Genomic DNA, 21,161 nt, shown 5'->3' with positions numbered 1-21,161 from the left:
CTTTTACCTTTTTGCCTGCTGCGTTGTTATTGGCCAGGTGCAAGTGTGTATGCGTAGGTCTCTATGTGTGAGTATATTTATTTATCCGTATGCGCTCAACTTTTCTGGGATTTCTTTGTCTTCTGATGAAAATAAAAAGGGGTTTGTGATTGGGGTCAGCCCTGCATCCATTAGAGCAGCAAATGAAGTGGAATTCAAGGCTCCTCCATTACAGAGGCCTTCTCTCATTGTTCTCGACTGCTTTCCATACAGCAGAGTCCCTCTCTAACCCAAGGCTGATTGCAATAATGATATTTTCCCACCACAACAGTCCCGACGTTTCCCTGATTGGAATACATAGGCGGCGTGCTCCAATAAATAGGCCTCACCTCTCCCCTGCCCCTTCTGAACAAAAGGTCCTAGCCTGTGCTTTGAGACAAATTGTCTCCCAGTTACAGCTGTATCATATTATTCTGTTGAGCTCATTTACTGGAATAGAAAAATGATAATTTCATTGTATTGTTTGTGTAGTGGGTCCACTGATATGGCCCTGCTATTCATGAGCTTTTCATTATTGGATTTGGATTCTAGACGTCTGGTTGAGCAGATCTTTGTCCTACAGGATTGAAAACGTATTGTCTCTGTACAGCCTCATCAAAGCGACTATGCGCCGTCTATGACTTGACTTTAGATACGTGTTCGTTTTTTTTTTTGCCATGCATTTTGCACAAATGTGTCATCAGCATTCAAAATAGTGCCCATCTAGCTCAAATAGGATACGGACTGAGGATATCTGAAAGGGGGAGGGTGGCTAATGTTTGAAGAAATAAATTGAGCCGGCATACAACGCAGGAAAAGTGCACCGTGCAGATTATTCACAGTTATATAATGTACTGGGCGAGAAACAGGCGCTTCTCATTTTGGTCACTTATCCCTCATTGTAGAGAGGCTGTATATTGCATTGCTGCTGCAGCAGCTTAGAGGATACATTTCAAAGCAGCAAATAAAAATTGGCTAAACTTCCAAAATTAGCACTTCAAAGTCAAACATGATTTGCAGCGAGGGAGAGGGGGGAGAGAGAGGAGGGAATGTGACTGAAATTTCTTCTGTGTGTATGTGTGTGTGCAGGGGCTAGAGTACAAAACACTCTGTGTAGACCCTAAAACCAATTTCTAGGCAAATTGGTTTAATTTAAGAATGAGATCATAGAATAAGCAAAATGCTGCGGGGGCAAGTGTATGTATTTCTGCATTTATTTTGGATCTCTTGCAGTCTGTCCATTTGGAAGTGTGTAACAGGAATAATTTCACCCAGGGGTGCACAAGCAGGTCAGCTTGCTATACAGCATATGTTATCAAGCTAACATATTATACAATGAAGTATGTAGTCTCAGTCTGAGCACTTTTAATAACTTGTGTCTTTGATGTAGAACGACTTCCTCTTTTTTGATCACTTTGCTTAAAACTTGACTTAACTGAGCATATCAGGAACTAATGTGTAGTTTGAGGGGAGGAGGGGGAGGAGGGGGAGGGGGGGGGTGGTATCTTTATTTTATAGATATTATATGTTGATGAAGAGACAACAGTATGAATATCATATCCTCTGCAACGCCCAATTCAAAACAGAATCTGTTCTCTTTCTGGGGATTGTTTTTCATAATGGTAAAATAATGCTACAGTTAAAACCTGTTACTTGGTTAAGTTTCCTATTATTATACAATTTATGGTGAAAATCTATATTTTATTTTGCAAGACAGTATGTGCACTTTTACAGTAAAACATTGTTTTTATGCTAACTGTGAAAAGACATTCTCTTATATTTTATTTAAATTGAATTTTTAGATTTTATTTTTCTTGATTTTGTTATCAGTTATGTACTTTTTTCTTATGTTTTGTAGTTTAATTATAGTTCTCTTTTTGTGTTATCCAGAAAGGCCACTTTCTGCTCTGTTTTACAAGTTTTATTATTATGGTGATTTTTTTTATATTTATAGGTACAAAGCAGATTTTAGTAGTTGTATATAGCTATAGTTTATAGTAAGTTTATATAATAACATCAGTTAACAATACTGTAAAAAATAGAAGCATCATATTTTTGTACAGTGAATTTCTAGAATCCACAGCTGCCCCTTTTTTTACCATATATTTTATAAGATTTTTTTATTTTTTTACAGTATATGGTTATGTGCACCATGACAGCTTCATGCCCGAATTCAATAAACACCCGCTTATGCCGAGTTCACACTGCCCGATTTTAGCCCTGATTTTCACTCGCCGACAGGTTTTGCGAAATCGCAGACAAATGCCCAAAATCTGAGACAAATCTGTGCTCGTTCACGAGAGTGACAATCACGCAGTGTGCGTTATCAAAGACGCGATCTGAGAGAATCGCTGACGCCCGTGAGATATTTGGTATGCCAAATATATCTGGACCTGTTTGCGAAAATCCTGCTGTGTGAAATGTGTTCTGACTGAAAATTACATCGGCGATGACCTACAGCCAATGAGAGAGCTAGATACAGGGCAGCGGAAAGTTATAGACCAGAATATCATTATTACACATAAGCTTTACAATTATATCAAACAGAAACAAAGCACAAACATTTGCTTGACCAGCCGCAACAGCAGCACATTGCAAAATTATTTATTTACCTCCAACTCTCTTTGAAGAACACACAATCCTTGCTCCACGCCTCTCCCCAACCATTTCCTCCTCTATAATCTTTTTTTCTCTCTCCTTTTTGCTGCAAATCAGTGCACAGACATTTTGGATCACAAGCTTCTTGCGGGGTATCATTTTTAATAACAATTCCGGTCTCTTAAGTCATTTCCTTATCACTTATCTTGCGTGTGCTTGGTTGTGAAACGTAGTTTGCGGACCAGACAGACAGAGAGTTGTCTGCGATTTCTTCCTATTGTAAAGTTGTGCAATATGTAACCCTCTGTCAGCAGTAACTGAATATTACCCCAGATAAACGTGCAGTGTGAAAAGAACAGTGATCTGGCGACTTTGAAAATTGTGCAATGTGAACTTGCCATTAGACCATGCTTGGTTATACTAGTTCCCTCTCAAGGGAACTCGAGCCAGAGTCCTGCACGGGTCCGATTTTGTAAACCCGCACCCGCCCGTACCCGCAGTGCTTCAAACCGCATCCGACCCGTTATCCGTCAACAGCACTAATTAAAATCCGCACCCGACCCGACCCGCTTAAAATAGAACCGACACCCGACCCGCACCCGAAATAAAATCAGTTTAGCCAATCTTCACATTATAGACACAATTACAAAAATGTTTATTGCCAGGTCATACAGAAGTTATAACGACAATTAACACAAGGACAACTTCAGCCGAAGCTGTCAAAAGGCCGGCACATGATGGCCAACGTTACCACAAAACTGAGTAGCCTAACAGACAACACTATATCTGCCACGCAATTTCGTCTAGCCTACATCTAACAATTTTGGGTTCAAACACGCCCTGCACACCACACATACTGAACAGTGTTAAATTTGAAAAATACTGTTCGATAGAACTGCTTGGTTTGTTACCACAGTTATCTGCGTGCTTCCTTGGCGATGAAGTTCCACATTTGCGGCTATCCAACACGAAAATGCATTTCAATCAACTTGAAATACAGGAATATTTCCTAAAAATATGCATATATTTTTACGTTTGCATGTGATTGTTTTAAACCTGTGTTTAGACCCGTGTTTCCCCCGTGTCCGACCCGACCCGTACCCGTATCCGACACAGTTGGATATTTTTCACCCGTTTGAGCAAAATTTTGAACCCGTGCAGGACTCTAACTCGAGCTGCGTTTGAGATGCTGTGGGAACGCCCTGCGTGATTGCGTCGTGAAGCACGTGTATAATCAGTCCAATGGAAAGACGAGACGTCATAGGCGGATGACGTCATCGACCAGGAAACTATAAAGCACCCCCTGAAACAGATTGCGCTAGCTTCTGTGTCTTCAGCAAGCGCTCTCTGTATATCTGTCCTTGTCTATTTATTGTTGTCTGTCAAGTTCAAGCATACACACACACACTCATATACAGTGAGTACGGAAAGTATTCAGACCCCCTTACATTTTTCACTCTTTGTTATATTGCAGCCATTTGCTAAAATCATTTAAGTTCATTTTTTTTCCTCATTATTGTACACACAGCACCCCATATTGACAGAAAAACACAGAATTGTTGACATTTTTGCACATTTATTAAAAAAGAAAAACTAAAATATCACATGGTCCTAAGTATTCAGACCCTTTGCTCAGTATTTAGTAGAAGCACCCTTTTGATCTAATACAGCCATGAGTCTTTTTGGGAAAGATGCAACAAGTTTTTCACACCTGGATTTGGGTATCCTCTGCCATTCCTCCTTGCAGATCCTCTCCAGTTCTGTCAGGTTGGATGGTAAACGTTGGTGGACAGCCATTTTCAGGTCTCTCCAGGGATGCTCAATTGGGTTTAAGTCAGGGCTCTGGCTGGGCCATTCAAGAACAGTCACGGAGTTGTTGTGAAGCCACTCCTTCGTTATTTTATCTGTGTGCTTAGGGTCATTGTCTTGTTGGAAGGTGAACCTTCGTCCCAGTCTGAGGTCCAGAGCACTCTGGAGAAGGTTTTCGTCCAGGATATCCCTGTACTTGGCCGCATTCATCTTTCCCTCGATTGCAACCAGTCGTCCTGTCCCTGCAGCTGAAAAACACCCCCACAGCATGATGCTGCCACCACCATGCTTCACTGTTGAGACTGTATTGGACAGGTGATGAGCAGTGCCTGGTTTTCTCCACACATACCGCTTAGAATTAAGGCCAAAAAGTTCTATCTTGGTCTCATCAGACCAGAGAATCTTATTTATCACCATCTTGGAGTCCTTCAGGTGTGCTTTCATGTGTCTTGCACTGAGGAGAGGCTTCCGTCGGGCCACTCTGCCATAAAGCCCCGACTGGTGGATGGCTGCAGTGATGGTTGACTTACTACAACTTTCTCCCATATCCCGACTGCATCTCTGGAGCTCAGCCACAGTGATCTTTGGGTTCTTCTTTACCTCTCTCACCAAGGCTCTTCTCCCCCGATAGCTCAGTTTGGCCGGACGGCCAGCTCTAGGAAGGGTTCTGGTCGTCCCAAACGTCTTCCATTTAAGGATTATGGAGGCCACCGTGCTCTTAGGAACCTTAAGTGCAGCAGACATTTTTTTGTAACCTTGGCCAGATCTGTGCCTTGCCACAATTCTGTCTCTGAGCTCTTCAGGCAGTTCCTTTGACCTCATGATTCTCATTTGCTCTGACAGGCACTGTGAGCTGTAAAGTCTTATATAGACAGGTGTGTGGCGTTCCTAATCAAGTCCAATCAGTATAACCTGGGGAGCCTGGGTGGCGGTCGCAGTCCAAGCCTGTTAGGGGTAGACAGGATCTGAGGACCGTCATTTTCTTAGTCCATGCTCTCTTAGAGAAGTCCTGACGCCAAGGCTGTCAGGCTTCTGAGGGTGGTCCCCTCCGGGGAGGGACGGTTTCGAGAAACCGTTCTTCCTCGGCGCCCTCTGGGAGGCGATTCTCCGAGGAGAGTCGCAGCGCTGCCACTTCGGTTGTTCCCTGCCGGTTCGCCGTTTCGCTGTTTCAGGGCACTGAAATGACTGTTCAACCAAATCCAGGAGCCAGTCTCGAGAGACTGGTTCCCTTCGCAGAATTTTTGGCAGCGTGGAAACTTCTACCAAATATTTCTCAGTGGGTCCTGAATGTAATAGAAAAGGGTTACAGAATTCAGTTCGGTTCTCGTCCGCCCAGATTTCAAGGGGTCCTTCCCACAGTGGTGGACTCCGAGCAGGCTCTGGTTATGGAACAGGAAGTACTGACGCTTCTACAAAAAGGGGCTATAGAAAGGGTTTCTCCTCCCAGCAGAGAGTCAGGGTTTTACAGCCGTTATTTCATTGTTCCAAAGAAGGATGGGGGGTTGCGTCCTATTCTAGATCTGCGTCAATTAAACAGCAGAGTTCAGAAACTCAAGTTCAGAATGCTTACATTCAAACAGATTGTGTCACAGATTCAGTCCGCGGACTGGTTTGTCACAATAGACTTGAAGGACGCGTACTTCCATGTATCTATCCATCCTCATCACAGGAAGTTCCTGAGGTTTGCTTTCGGGGGCGAAGCATACCAGTATCGGGTTCTTCCCTTCGGCCTAGGTTTATCACCCCGCACCTTTACAAAATCTGTGGATGCAGCTCTGGCTCCTCTGAGACTCCAGGGCATTCGCGTATTCAATTATTTAGACGATTGGTTGATTCTAGCTCAGTCCGAGCAGATGGCAGTTTGGCATCGAGATGTCGTTCTGTCTCACATAAAGAGGTTGGGGTTGCGGCTCAACGCCAAGAAGAGTGTGCTCCTCCCAGCTCAGAGGACCACTTTTCTGGGTGTTATATGGGATTCGACAATAAGGCAAGCACATCTGTCTCCTGCACATATTTCTGCGATTCTCACAGCCGTAAAGGGGGTAAAACTAGGCCAGTCACTCACTGTGAAACCGGTTCAGAGACTGTTGGGGCTCATGGCAGCTGCGTCCAACGTAATCACTTTTGGCCTTCTGTACATGAGACCTCTGCAGTGGTGGTTTAGGACCAAGGGGTTTTCTCCGAGGGGAAATCCATTTTGCACGATCAAGGTCACGCGGCGATGCCTTCGTGCTTTGGTCATGTGGAAGAAACCTTGTTTCCTCGCCCAGGGCCCAGTGCTGGGGGCTTCTTGTCGACGCGTAACGCTTTCGACGGATGCTTCCCTCACGGGATGGGGGGCGGTCATGAGTCGCTGCTTGGCGAAAGGTCTTTGGCAGGACCATCAACGTTCTTTGCACATAAATCGGCTCGAAATAATGTCGGTATTTCGAGCTCTCAAATACTTCCTGCCGGACCTGAGAGGACACCATGTGCTTGTCCGCACGGACAACACATCGGTGGTCTCCTATATCAACCATCTGGGGGGTCTGAGGTCACGTCATTTATGCAAGCAGGCCCATCAGTTCCTCCTATGGGCCCAGGGGAAATTTCTGTCACTGAGGGTGGTATATATTCCGGGGCATCAGAATCTGGGAGCAGATATCCTGTCGAGGCAGGGGCCGAGGCTCGGGGAGTGTAGACTTCACCCTGAGGTGGTGGAGCTCATTTGGAAGAAATTTGGTCAAGCTCAAGTCGATCTGTTTGCATCATCAGAGACAACACATTGTCCCATGTGATTCTCCCTTACGCACCCAGCTCCTCTCGGACTGGATGCGATGGTGCAGGTGTGGCCGAGGCTACACCTGTACGCATTTCCCCCGATATCTATGCTTCCGGGTGTTCTGGAGAGGGTTTGCCGGGAAGGGGTCAGTCTGTTACTAGTAGCCCCTCACTGGCCGTCTTGAGTATGGTTCTCGGACTTAGTGTCCCTTCTGGACTGTGGGCCTGGCCTCTGAGGGGGCCCAGCTTATAGAATCCGGTCTCTCGACTGAGGTCGTTGAGACCATTCTCCATTCCAGAGCACCTTCCATGAGAAAACTTTATGCACTGAAATGGGAATTATTCTCTACCTGGTGTGGTGTACGTCACCTAGATCCTGTTAACTACCCTGTTGGTTCAGTTCTTGATTTTTTGCAAGACCGTTTCTCTGCTGGATTATCTCCTTCTACCTTGAAAGTATATGTGGCGGCTATATCGGCCTACCACACCCCTCTGGGGGGCACTTCTCTTGGGAGAGATCCTCTTATTATTCGTTTTCTCCGTGGTACATTGAGGTTGAGATCTGCACTGCACTCTAGAGCACTGGCTTGGGATTTGGCCATTGTACTTGAGGGTCTGGCTTTGGCTCCCTTCGAGCCCATTGAAGAGGTTTCAGAAAAGTTCCTCACTCTAAAAACTTTATTTCTTCTTGCTATTTCTTCTATTAAGAGAATTGGAGATTTGCAAGCCTTGTTGGTTGCTCCTTTGTGTTTGGAATTCGCACCTGGTATGGTGAAAGCATTTCTTCACCCTAGACCGGGTTACATCCCTAAGGTCCCTACTAATGTTGCGGGCCCAGTAGTGCTGCAGGCCTTTTATCCTCCACCGTTTAAACCCCAGATCAGGAAAAACTTAATCTGTTATGCCCCGTTCGGGCTTTGGATTCTTACGTCCACAGAGCTGCCCTGTGGCGTAAATCAGAGCAATTGTTTGTCTGCTTTGGGTCACCTAAGAAAGGTTGCCCTGCATCTAAACAGGTAATGAGCAAGTGGGTAGTTGAGGCTATCTCACTGGCTTATGAAGCGGCCGGACAGCCTTCACCTTTGGCTGTTCGGGCCCATTCTACAAGGAGTATTGCTGCCTCTAAGGCTTTAATTTCGGGAGTTTCTCTCCATGATATTTGTAATGCGGCGGGCTGGTCCTCACCTCATACATTTGTCAGGTTTTATGATCTAGACCTCTCCACTCCTGGGGCTAGGTTGCTTGCTTCTTAGTGTGCGCAAGGACTTCACACAGAACAAGCATTTGGTATTATGGCGTAGTGGGTATGGGGTTCCCACAGCGTCTCAAACACAGCTCGAGTTCCCTTGAAAGGGAACATCTCAGGTTACGTATGTAACCCTGGTTCCCTGATAGGGAACGAGATGCTGCATTCGCCTGCCATACTTCCTGCATGCCCTGACCGACTTGCTTCAGGCTTTTCAGAAGCTAGCGCAATCTGTTTCAGGGGGTGCTTTATAGTTTCCTGGTCGATGACGTCACCCGCCTATGACGTCTCGTCTTTCCATTGGACTGATTATACACGTGCTTCATGACGCTATCCCACAGGGCGTTCCCACAGCATCTCAAACGCAGCGTCTCGTTCCCTATCAGGGAACCAGGGTTACATACGTAACCTGAGACGTTAATGCTGGTTTGAACCACCTTTCAAAATGCAACGTATTGCTGCAACATATTTTTATCCTGCCCAGGGAAATGCACTGTAGCACAGACAAGGCACCTGTAGTTTTAATTACACACACCTCACCTTTAAATCACCAGTAAGTACATGTGCAGTCGTGTGTGTGTCTGTGTGTGTGAGGTAATGCTGCAGCTGGGGATGATACTTGTGTCTGTGTGTGTCTCTGTGGTTGTGTATGTGGCCTTTTCCCTCATTATTTTTCTAGAAAATGAGCAATCAGGCATCTTGCACAGAGCCTGATTGTCTCCCCCTGTAAATCAATCCAGGAGCTGCAATTAAAAGGTACTCTTATGTGGCGTAATTGCTGTCTCGCTAATCCTTTATTTGCACACCTGCCGGTGAGTCTGAATTTTTAATGAATTTCTAATTAATGCACATTGTACACTTGATTTATTTGTTAGCAAATGATGTGGCTGGTCTGCTTTCCCTACTTGGAGCAGTGCTTCCATAAAAGCCTGCTGTCATCCACAGTATAGGTACTTTCTCCACATTTTGGGTGAAAATATGCACATGTATGTCTGGCCTATAGGTCAAAACCCATATGTTGTCCATGTGTGGTTATAAACGTCTTGCCGATGCAGGTGGGGAGAAACATTAAAAGTTTATGGTTATTTTGCAATTGTTTGGCCGCCTTTATTCATTGATTTGATGGCCTGTTATATCCACGTGTGTTCAGTGTGTGTGAAGTTTGTGTGCAGTTTTATCACTGTTGCACTGATTACATAAATGAGTCTCTTTTCGTTTAGTTTGGTGGCTGTGTGTGTTTGTATAATTTTGTGCTTTGTGCTAGCGTTGTGCGAAATGTTTTCTTAAGGGCTTTGTTTGGCCACACGATACACATATTATTTAAAAAAAGGTGTGTCGTTTGTATGGGTGCAGCGGTTTAAATTACTCGCCGTTTGTTTTTTTCATCATGGTTAGGGGCACTGTTTAAGTACGGTTTGGCATGTGCTTTGTTCAGGGAAAAAAGGACTACTGTCAAATAATAATAAGGAACATATCAATAAATAAATTACAAGGAACGGCACAAATGAATGCAATAGAGCAAAAATAACAAAATAAACAGTGCTTTTCATGTTTTTCAGGTATTTAACAGTAGCAGGTACAGATTTTATAAAGTAATCAAAATGTAAAATAACATTGCATATAATCTGCACTGTATAAATTAAATAATGATTAATCAGTGTTAAAGTTACAAAAGCTATTCGGTCAAGAGCAGGGAGTGATTTCCTTGTATTTTGTTGTTTGATTAACATTAATTAACATTAATCAAACAGCAGGAATACTAGGCTACTGTCACTTTAAGACAATGCACGGATCCAATACACTGATACGGAACTGCATGCTGAACCACGGGTGGAGAATGGTTCGGTTCGTTGTTGTTTTTTTTTACCAAGAACTGTTACTACACTAGCAGTTTGAGCTTGTATACGTTTGATAATAAGAAATAGTATAATAAAGTCTTATTATAAGTATTGTAGTTATTTATTTATTGTAAGGTATTGTACTTGTGCCTTAAAAATGGGCAGTTTTTATTAAAAAATGTTCCCCCTTCATTGGACAGCATTTATAATAAAAACATTTTAGTTTTAAGTTCATGTTTGTACTTCTTTAATTACTTTGTGCTCTTTTAAGTCTGAAGTTTTCAAAGCACTCTGGGAAACGGGGAGAAGTTTTCCGTATGAATAGCATGAAAAGCTCTATTTAGCAAAATTATACTGGAGAGTCTGCTTTAAGTATTGGACATCTGTAAATGAAATTTCAATATGCTGTAAGACCCCAACTGATACCCTTCCCATTTCTTACCCACAATGAATGAAACTAATTGCTTTAAATGGCAGATCCTCTGTGAAGCAGCTCTCCTGTGGTTCAGAGCTCATAGAAACAAGAATTACCACCAACAGATGAAAATCAAAAGTAATGGGACAGAAGATTGTGTCACCTCAGTCGCAAACCTTTAATTGCACTTCTTTTGTTCATGAAAGCCATTCGGAAATGCAGCGCTTTTGAGAGAGCAGTTTAACTCTCACAATGCTTTAAAAAGACTGAAAAACCCAAGGTGGCACGAAAAATGTAGCTGTATGTTTTGCGTACAAATACCATGCTGTTATTTTTCTCCCGACAACAGTTCATTATGAGTTGTTCCATGTCAGACATGAACTCAAAAGGGATTTGATCAAGACTTGAATCACCAATACTAAGGATAAGTATTTATACAAGTAAACAGAAAAATTGTTTAAGACTCAAACACTCAGCATGACCAGACTTGACAGATGTATTGTGGTACTCTATGTTATTTTATTACGACGACAACAACAACAACTTGGAGTTTTTTAATTAATTTCCTTTATTCGAAATAAGACCGTATTTAATTCATCTGAAAACAACTTGTCTTAGTCCATCAGCAATTAAAATATGCTGTTTTATTATTCCATTCTGTATATAAAATTGTCATCATTTATTATTTCTTTGTAGTTGTCTGATAAATGTTTTTGAAGCTTTAGCCATTTTAAGAGTGTTCAATAATTACATTTGTTGATACATGGGCCAGCCTCTTCAAACTTTGGCTTTAGGATCAGAAAACAAACTCAACTATGAACATTTAAGAATCTTTTTAATTCACACTGGTAATAAAATTGCATTACAGTTTCATAAAATAAATGTTCCAGTTTATATATACAGAAAACCGACTGTACATACCCTCAGAGAAGCATTAGAAGAACAAGTGAAAGAGAGAGAGAGAAATAGTTAGAGACCAAAACAGAAAAACATCACAAAAACCATACAGGCATTACAGTGCTCAACTAAGCAGGCACAACTGTACATCAAAACGTGTAACTGCTCAGTGTTGGGGACAGGAAGGGCCAAAAAGTAGTACATTTACAATAGAGTCCTCAGGGACCAATAGGGCTTTTACTGTAAAAAGTATTGCAGGCAAGCAGACAGATGCTCTTCTCTCTGAGTGCAGCAGAACATCCATCGCACAGAAGCTTGTGTTTGTGTGTGTGTTTGTGGACCGAGAGCTGCCGCTGCCATCGTTTGATTGGCTATTGAACTTGTGTCTCAAAGCTCCCGTTGAGCTGCCCCTCCTCATAGTCCATCTGACACAGAATCATGTTGTTTTTTAGGAAAAACTTGTCGCCCACACAAAACCTGCAGAAAAAACAAACAAACAAACAAACAGGTTAACATACAAATCTATTTAGCTTATTCACATCAAGTCCACAACAGAGGCAGCAACAGATTTTAAAATCAGTTTTAAGTCTGAAATATTTTACTATGTTGAACTTTTTGTTTTGTTTTTGTGCTGCTAGGTTGTTCTTGTTGTTTCATTTATAATAGGGATAACAAATGATAATTCAGGTATCTCAGGAAATAAGGCCGATTCAGCATCAGACTCAATAGTTTTGTGATTTTTTTGGTCAGATTTGAACAGACTTTGACACTGAAACACTACGGTTTAGTTGGACAACATTCAGAATCAAAGAATTGTTTGAAATGGCTGGACTTTACTGTAATTCAATTATTGTATTGGAATTATTGTAGTTAATGGGTAATGGATTCTGGGAAATGAAGCTTTTATTTAAGTGGTAATCTAAGTGAACTTTATTAATTTTCTACATTTAAAATTTGAACTGCAATTTTATATACACTATCCATCATAAGTTTGGGGTCGGTAAGATTCCTTAATGTTTTGAAAGAAGTCTCATGCTTACCAAGGATGCATTTATTTGATCAAACAATTTAAATGAACGGTTTTCTATTTTAATAAGCTATATGTAATATATGTGCATGGGCTATTCAGCATTGAATATATACATATCAATTTACTTTTTCTTTATATAGGTAATAGTGCATCAGTGTAAATGAACATGCAGTGGGCCGTCTTCGTCATCACTGGCATTAGGAATGCTACTGTTTCTGTGGCAGCCTCAAAGTCTCCTGTGATGTAGCAATAAGGTGTAGCTTTAACTAAATGTCTTCAAAACCAACAGCATTTTTCAAAGCAGGACAGGACTGGCATCCAATGAAAGCATGCCACCATTTCTTTTCATTGGCAAAAGAAACCCCCAAAAAGCTGCACCAGTTTCCAAGGAAACCCCACAGCTGAGCTTTCCCCCCCCCTATTTTGGGGCTCCTTGCCAAAGTATAAATTGTTAGCCTCTAAAAACTTCCCATGAAATTTCATGCCAATTAAAGAGAAAAACATTCCATGTGTGCACTGCATTTTTACATTAACAAGTTTGCATATGAAAGCCATGCATATTGTATGTACAATAGAGCGGCCATGATGAAAGCCAATGATGTTTTCTCTTATCAATCAGTGCCACACCAATGTTCTGCGTTGCCAAAGGAATAGAGCGGGGGAATAGAACTGAGTTCCTCGTGTGCCATCCTTCAGCGGTGATGCTTCACTCACCAAACTTTACTACACACATGGTTCTTATCAAATATGCCACTTGACTTTTTATTCCTCTTTCCTACCATATGCTTTATTTTTTTTATAGATGTATTCAACATCTAGATCCTTAAGAGGAGGTGTAGTCAGTTACAAAATAGCTGAAAAATATTGTATTTGCAGCATCTGTTCTGAAATGAAGTTTGACCTTGTTTGTATTTACTGTAGTATTCAATGAGTGTAGCGTGCATGCAGCGGGTTTTGAGAATGACACAAAAGTCTTTTTTAGAAGTAGGTCACACACTAGAGCATTTAAGACACTGTCACACTCCTTTGCTCCCCAGGAATGTTTGGAAGGATGATCCTTAAAAAGTTCATTCGTCCGGCCGCTTAATTCCCTCGGCGAGACACATAGTGGTGACGTGCTCGGCTTGGCTGTGTATTGAGTAAGAGCTTTCTGGCTGACTGTGTTCAATAAGGCATTCACAGTTTGATCAGGCTTGGTATTTGGTCTGCTAACGGTATCTCCACTGAAGCGCTGGTTAATTTCACTCAACTCAAGCTTATAATCCTGCTTCTGGTCACAAATATAAGCCAGGACAAAAAAAAACTTAGGTTTGAGACGAAAATGCAGAGTAAAACGGGGTACGGGCCAATCGGAATGTGAAAAGTCACAATGCTAGAAGTCATTAAATGATTTTTGTGTCAGCTAATAAGTTCTTCTGCATTTCTAGATAGAAAGAAAGACAATCTTGCAGGCTTGTTGTAATCTTTTTCTCCTTACCTCTGGTTACAAAGCTGACAGGCAAAACAGTCCAAATGGTAAACATTATCTCTGGCCCTCATAACCATTTCAAAGGCTGGGATCAGTTTACTGCAGGCTGCACAGTTCCCCGTTGTACCAAAGAGCCTGTGAGAGAAAACACAAAAAGCAGATTTACTCACTTATACCTTTCTTAGCCTTTACGAAATCATGCAACAAACCAAAAAAGGCAAGAAAACAACTAAAGAAGTAAAAAAAAAACCCAAAACATTGGACATCTAATGCGATACGTGAATTCAGCTTGGCACACATTAGGTATTTTTTGTTAATGAGGGTACAAACCTAGATGTTAATTCTTAGCTAATGATCTAATTAAAATGATCACATGGTTCTAATCCCCTTCTTCAAAGAGATTTTGCCTAGCACACTGCAAAAGCAATGAAAACAGGTCTGAGACGAGCAATTGAACTGCTAAAAGTTTTTTTTTTCCTCTCTCTTTTAAATCCAGAGTAACTAATGAGACTTTGCTCAGACCAAAGCCAGCTGGATTTTACACAAGAGGCTAAATACTATAATATAGTCAAGTTCAAAAGATTCCCCTCACAAGGATACTGCCTCTATCCTCCTCTCATTCTCCCCATTTCTCTGTGACCAGCTAAACAGAGAGTGAGATGTAGAGAGAGAGTCAGTATGGTGCGTAACCTTGGAGAGGTAAGTAGATGCTCGCTGGAGCACAGAAAGTGACACAAAACTCACATTTCTCCGCTGTTTGTTTAAGCTTATTAGATGGGATGCAAAACGCCAAGGTCACAAACAGAACAAGGCATCGAGGCAGATCGCTTTCCTCCACTACATCCGCCGTAGGATTTACATTTTCATTTTCAAAGCCCTTGCTCCAATGTTTAATTTGGAGATTCAGAGTCAGAGATATAGATATACGTTCTGCAGAACAGGGATGCTATGCACACAGGAAGAGCAAATGGAGAAGAACAGGGAGAGGAAAAAGGGAAAAATAAGGCAGGATCAGGATGAGGCAGTATGCTAAACACTCCTCTAAAGTTAAGGACTTGGTTGAAAAGATAAGGAAACAGAACAAAGTTGCTGCGAGTCCATATTAGTCTCTCTCGACTGCTTGCCCTGCGTAACCGCTAGCATCTATCCAGCAGACCCTGCTGTTAATTAGAGCAACAGACCCGAGCGGAGAGGAGTCTTATGGTGGGAGAGGGCATGTTGTTATATCAGATAGGTGAGGTGTTAAAAAGAGCCATTGTTAGATCGGGTTACTGCTCCAGTAAAATGTGTTTATGTGGAACTCTGACACTCTGAGGAGGCCGTGCAACCCCAGCGAGGTGTTGCCTCACAAAAGAGTTTAGCTTATTAAAATAATGGTTCAACTGCAGCTCTGTTCCAAGGTCATCACAGAAACTAACTAATAATTGCATATACACATTTTATACTTTACATTTTACAGTTACACTTTACATTAGTGTCTGTTACACACTACACATAGAAGTATATTTGTTACCACAGTAAGTGTATTTACTGTACAAGTTGCTAAAAAATAATTGCTTAGTTCCATGTTATCTGTATTTCTAATGTATCACTGTAATAAGAAAACTGATGTATTCCAAATTATTGTTTTTTATTGGTAAGCCTGGGTATCGATACAAATATTTAATAATTAAGTTATATTAAATACAGCGTATTGTGCAGAATCTGCGCATATCTGGCTTACTTGAAGAAACGTTAGATGGCAGGGTTTTGTTTGGATAAGAAATTCCTGTATGAAATTAAAATTTTATAATAAATAAATAAATAAATAAATAAATAAAATAATAATAATAATAATAATATACACATTATAAACTGCGACGTAGTTAATCTGGTTTATTTCTTTTTGGCTAGTAGAAGTTCTGAATGTCTGGTAACTTACAGGGATGGTTCGGAGTAATTTCAACCTAGGGTCCTTTGCACCATGACCTCGAGCCAAACACTCCCCCCAGAAGCCTTTTTTTCCTTGGTCGAACATTATTAAAGTTAGAGCTTATTTAGAGATATCAGCCGAATGGATCCAAGGATGTATCTCGTAAATTACCCCACTAATAATGCCCAGAATGGTACCAATCTTCTACAGTAGTACAAATAGGTTCTGTACTCATAAAACGAGGCATTGGAAAGTTTGTAAGTACATCAGGAGTTTATTTAAATAACACTTGCCTGATGGCTCATGCTACCGCTAACCCGGATGTCGACGTCACTTCCGTGATTTGGGAAAAGCCTGTACCATTTGGGATTTGGGAAAAGCCCGGTACTCTGAACCATCCCTTTAATTTAGTAGCAAAATTGGCCGGTGAGTGAAAAAGTTCATTTCAAACCCTGGTCGAGCTGTATGTTTTTGATTCATTTAAAGAACTTGCTCATTAGAGTAATTTGTTCATGAATCAGGCTGCAAATTGGACGACACTGCATGTTGTACGTTTGTTTTTGTGTGCAGCTTATGAGGACATCTCAATAGACAGACTTTTCTTGCCATTATTGTGCTGTATTTATTGCATCACATTCAACTCTATTTATTTAGCTGTGGTGCTGATGAATTATTAAAAATAAAGATTGTGATTAATTGGAAAATCTATATTTTTACACATCTCTATGTATTGGTATTTCATGCTTTTGACAAAGATAGATCCGTCCAAGAATAGTCTTTTCATGAGGGCCTTTGGCAGCATATTAAAGAGACTATGCCAAATCATTTGCCACAACATTTGACAGGACAACCCTTAACGGTAAGAATGCCAGTTGTAGTTGGCTGAGATCTACCAGTCATTCTTCGATCTTGGCAAGTTCTCAGATGGCGGGCCACATAATCCTAACGTTTGCAGACACACATACATGTTCAGAGGCAGAAAGAAGGATTAAGGTGTCTGTCTGAAGGGCCGTGTTCTCTAAAAGGGAATAGCACAGATTGTGGTCGAACACATTTCAAATGTCATGCCTTAATGCAGCAAGCAACTGGAGTTGAGAGTTCAATGTTGTGTTATCCTGGTTTGCTACTGAAAAGGTGGTCGGAGTCCCTGGGGAACCTAAACAATTTCTTATGGCTCACGTCCATCATGTTGCACAGTAGAGGGTGTTACAGATCACATCACAAGACCCATTTTCCCTTCTTTTCTAAATCAGGTCACAGAAAGCACAGGGATGGCAGTTTGAGAGGGTTGTTACTGACTTGTGAAAATTCAGGGACCTCTTGATGGTTTAAGAGCACAGCAGTCTTCTTAAAAGAGAAGGGACTCCTCATACACACACACACACACAGTGACAGATAACCAGGGTTCTGCAAAGAAATCTGCGGTGGTTTAATTGTAGGTTTTCGCAGCACTATGATGGCCCGGCTCAAAATGGAGACTTAACTGGTGGTTAATTTAAGTGGATTAGGAGGTTACGGAAACTCATTTGGAAGGTCACCAGCAAACTTTGAAATACAATGGCTTGGATTTTCAGGCAATATAATTCACGATAAAGTGAAACCATTTTATCAGCAAGGCCATTTAATGTGTTATTCCAAGCAAAATGTACTCAAGAACTTTCAGGCCTAAAACGTCCATTGTGCATAATGTTTGCTTAATGAATTGCCATTTACAACCAAACTTTTAAACTCTTTTCTTGAAAAGAAAGTAGTCTATTCAATAACAGATACTGGTGATAAGATTAATGAGCACTCAACTCAATGTAGTATTCCTTTAATGTAAGCATAGCCTTGGCAAACTAGAAATCTTAGAAAAACTATAAAGTCCCCAGCATGCCAAATCCACTGAATAAGGGGGAAAATTCTTAAGACAATAAAGGAAAGGAGAACAGAGCTTTTCCCTTCATAATCTTGTTTGTGTTTAACTAAACTTTAGTATTAAAGCTGAAAGCCTTTGCTCATTGTTCTCTATGATTCCCTGTGGCTCTGTGTAGACAGGTGTTTCTCTTCTGGTGTTTCTTCATAACTCCTCTGAAGCCGGCATCAGCTTCCTTCCCTTTAAAGTCTCTCTGTGATTAGACTTCAGCTGTTCTAGTGCTTTACTTGCGTTCAAAGAGACGGTGGTTCAATACTGTATGTGAATTTGCACAAGTTCTGAATACAGTGGGGATCAAAAGTCAGAGATTTTCCCTTTAACATTTTTTTTTTTAAATAGACCTAAACCAAATGTTTATTATATTCTAATTGTTCTACCTATCCGTTTGGTCTACAGTATATATCTTATTATTATTATTGTATATAATAAAAAATCGTACTAATACGAACAGTAACTGTTCTCTTAAATTGTAATGCTGATAATATCATTCGTGATTGAAACCGATGCATTTTCACTACTGATCTCAGACTATTGGACCCCACTGTAGTTTTTCTTTTACAGGCAGGGGTCACTGTATTGTGTTTTTAGGCGTAGTAGTTCATCTTCAAAGTGAGATACGGTTGACATTGGGATTGTGTTTCCACTCAAACAATATGACTGATGTCTCTATTTTACCTCATTGGAAGAGCCGTGCTTGCTCAGTAGATTATTTTAACATCAAAATACACTGAATGATTGCTGAGACTTATCTCTGCCCTTTAATCATACTCACATGCTGCGCCATCATTAGGAGGGGGTGTAATCTACTTTATATTTCAATTAAAAGCACCCTTCTTTGATTAGTAAATGACTGATGTGTCCCCTGTAATACAATGCGATGTTTCAGACAAAAAAAATAATTTCAGGTCTTGGGGTGAGCACAGTCAAACACAGAGGCACTCTCACTCTCTGGTCATGAGGTCAAAAGATTGTTGACCCCAGCAAAACAGATTCATCTATTTCTGTGCACAGTAATGAAAGAGTATGGCCTGAAAGCTTATGAATCCAGCGTTTACTTGCTTCCTGCGTAAGGATGGTCAAATGCAATAGCTTGAGCTAGTTTGTGCAGTGGTGGGACTGTGTGCGTTTTCATGGGGTGGGGGTTCATTATGGCTCTACAGTACTCCTGAAGGACAAAACGCAGAAGGAGCGCAGCTCATAATTAATGTTCGTATGGCAGGGCTCCAAAAAACCCAGCCGAAAATAAAAGAAATGCGTTTGATCCACCCGCCTGTCTTTAATGAAGTACCTCCCTGTATGGGAGACAAATTCTGGGTGAGATTTCAGCTTCATTACTGAAGGCGAGCAGACTGATTCTCCAGCAGTGCGCTGGAGGTGAAGTTTAGGTGGGACGCCCTGAGTGGAGTCTCAATCACTTGCATTCAAAGCGAACGCACCAATGCTGCCTCACTTGGTCTGCAAGGAGAGGGATACTTCTTAATTTGTTCCTTAATAGAATTCATATCCAGCATCTCCAGGCATTAAGTAGCACACATTTGTCACAGGCTGAAGAGCAGACGAGTGGGCTAGATTTCATTAGGACATCAGAGCCAGTACAGCGGCAACAGGAAGCTTGTTTTTGTGCTGTTTCTCCCTTCTCCACCTTACTTTTATTCCACCAAACAAAAAATTAATTGCCAAACATTTTTGTATTCATTTAGATTTTTAAAACTATTCATTTCATCATTACCTCACATGCTTCAGTTTACCTATTGGGAACTTTGTCAGGTTACTCTTACAGTATCATAACAGTTGTGACTGAATGTGAAAAATGAGTAATGGCCAATGTTAATTTTTAAACCGTTTTTTGTTTTATTAATAGTTTTTTGTTTTATTAATAGTTTTTGGACAAAAAAAAAAGAAAAAGGCTTTTGGTTTCACTTTTATTGCATTTAGTTTCCATCTTATTGTAGTCAAAAATAATATTTTAGTTGACGAGAGTGAAATATGAATCCAAATATTCAAAGATTTTATACAGTATATTCATTTAAGGATGTTTCAACATTTAACAAAATCATGTAAAAATCTTGAGTTCCTGAAGTAGCATTATAATACTGTATGTACAATATTGTGAATATGTTTGCTTTATTTATTGTCAGTGTTTTAGGTGTGTTTTTGACATTTTTCTGGTGCATTACAGAAAAGCATATTAACAATACGAGTTGCATGCTAGTCAGAATTTGTACGTTATATAGTTATGTTCACTTGAGTATTCATGACATTTTGTGTATATCTGATTAATCTCATATATATATATATATTGTTTTTGGGTGAGTTAACTCATTAGCAAAGCGCTTCAGTGTACCAGCGTTTATTCACTGTTGAGCCTGTGGCTCAATCATTATTCTACATTATTATTTGTAAATTTTTTCAGTTTAAGAAAAATATTGTTAGTGATTTTATTTTATTTTTTTTCATACTTGAAATTTTTTTTAACCACGTTGACTTTCTTTGAAAAGCAAGAGACAAAATGTCTTCTTTTGTGTTCTACAGGAAAAAAGTAAGTTGTACCGGTTTGGAACTACATGAGGGTGTGTAAATGATGACATCATTTTTATATTTGGGTGAACTATCTCTTTAACACTGGTAATGACGACATTGCTGAACTGCATGTCTTACTAAGAAGGGCCTCACCAGTGGGGGCTCTTTGGGGAGAGCAGCTTGGGGATAAATGACTAGATCTGGTTGGGAGACCCCAGGGACTGGGATTTAACGCCCAGGAAATAATCATGTTTAATTTAGCAAGCAGATGGCTCAGAGATAGGAGGCAAAACAGATCCTTAGACCTGCGGTTCTGCCACTCAGATGCCTGGGGTGAGCAGAAAGTCCATACATGCACTGATACACAGCAGTTTATCACTTAACTTAGAAAATGGGCGGCACGTCACATTCATGTAGACATGCAAAACCTCACCCAGCTGAACATAAACAGTCACTACAAGATGCCACTACAAGCTATTTGCTCACTTGCACAACTGGGATTTAATTGGAACACACAGAGTCTAGGTCGGTACACTCCGATGAAGAATGAACAAGCACTTAATCTTCTGTAACAGCTTCAAAGAAAGCATCATTTACAAGCAAAAAATATTGTCTCTAACCCCACAAGTTAGCAGATAAATGTAACAGGAGAGAGAGAGACAGAGGACAGGGCCAGGAATGAGATGGGCAGGGTGGCAATCATCGTCTGTTAGATGAGGGTGTACTTTTCTGAAT

The 21,161-nt window shown here is 40.9% G+C and overlaps 1 protein-coding gene across 3 annotated transcripts in view; it reads right to left on the bottom strand.

The window, feature by feature from the left end:
* Positions 1-11,502: 11,502 nt before the first annotated feature.
* Positions 11,503-21,161, bottom strand: part of lmo1 (LIM domain only 1) — a 33,494-nt gene continuing 23,835 nt past the window's right edge. For all 3 annotated transcript variants that reach the window (XM_082150482.1, XM_082150481.1, XM_082150480.1), the window contains 2 exons: positions 14,089-14,214; positions 11,503-12,058 (listed from right to left, as the gene is read on the bottom strand). In XM_082150482.1, the coding sequence (XP_082006608.1) occupies positions 11,953-12,058; positions 14,089-14,214 (232 nt within the window). In that variant the 3' untranslated portion in view covers positions 11,503-11,952. The remainder of the gene's footprint in view (positions 12,059-14,088; positions 14,215-21,161) is intronic.

This window comes from Leuciscus leuciscus (assembly GCF_965113295.1).
Source record: "Leuciscus leuciscus genome assembly, chromosome: 2".
Taxonomy (NCBI): Eukaryota; Metazoa; Chordata; class Actinopteri; order Cypriniformes; family Leuciscidae; genus Leuciscus; species Leuciscus leuciscus.
The sequence above is the reverse complement of the archived record's forward strand: the minus strand, read 5'-3'. Positions and strand labels throughout refer to the sequence as shown.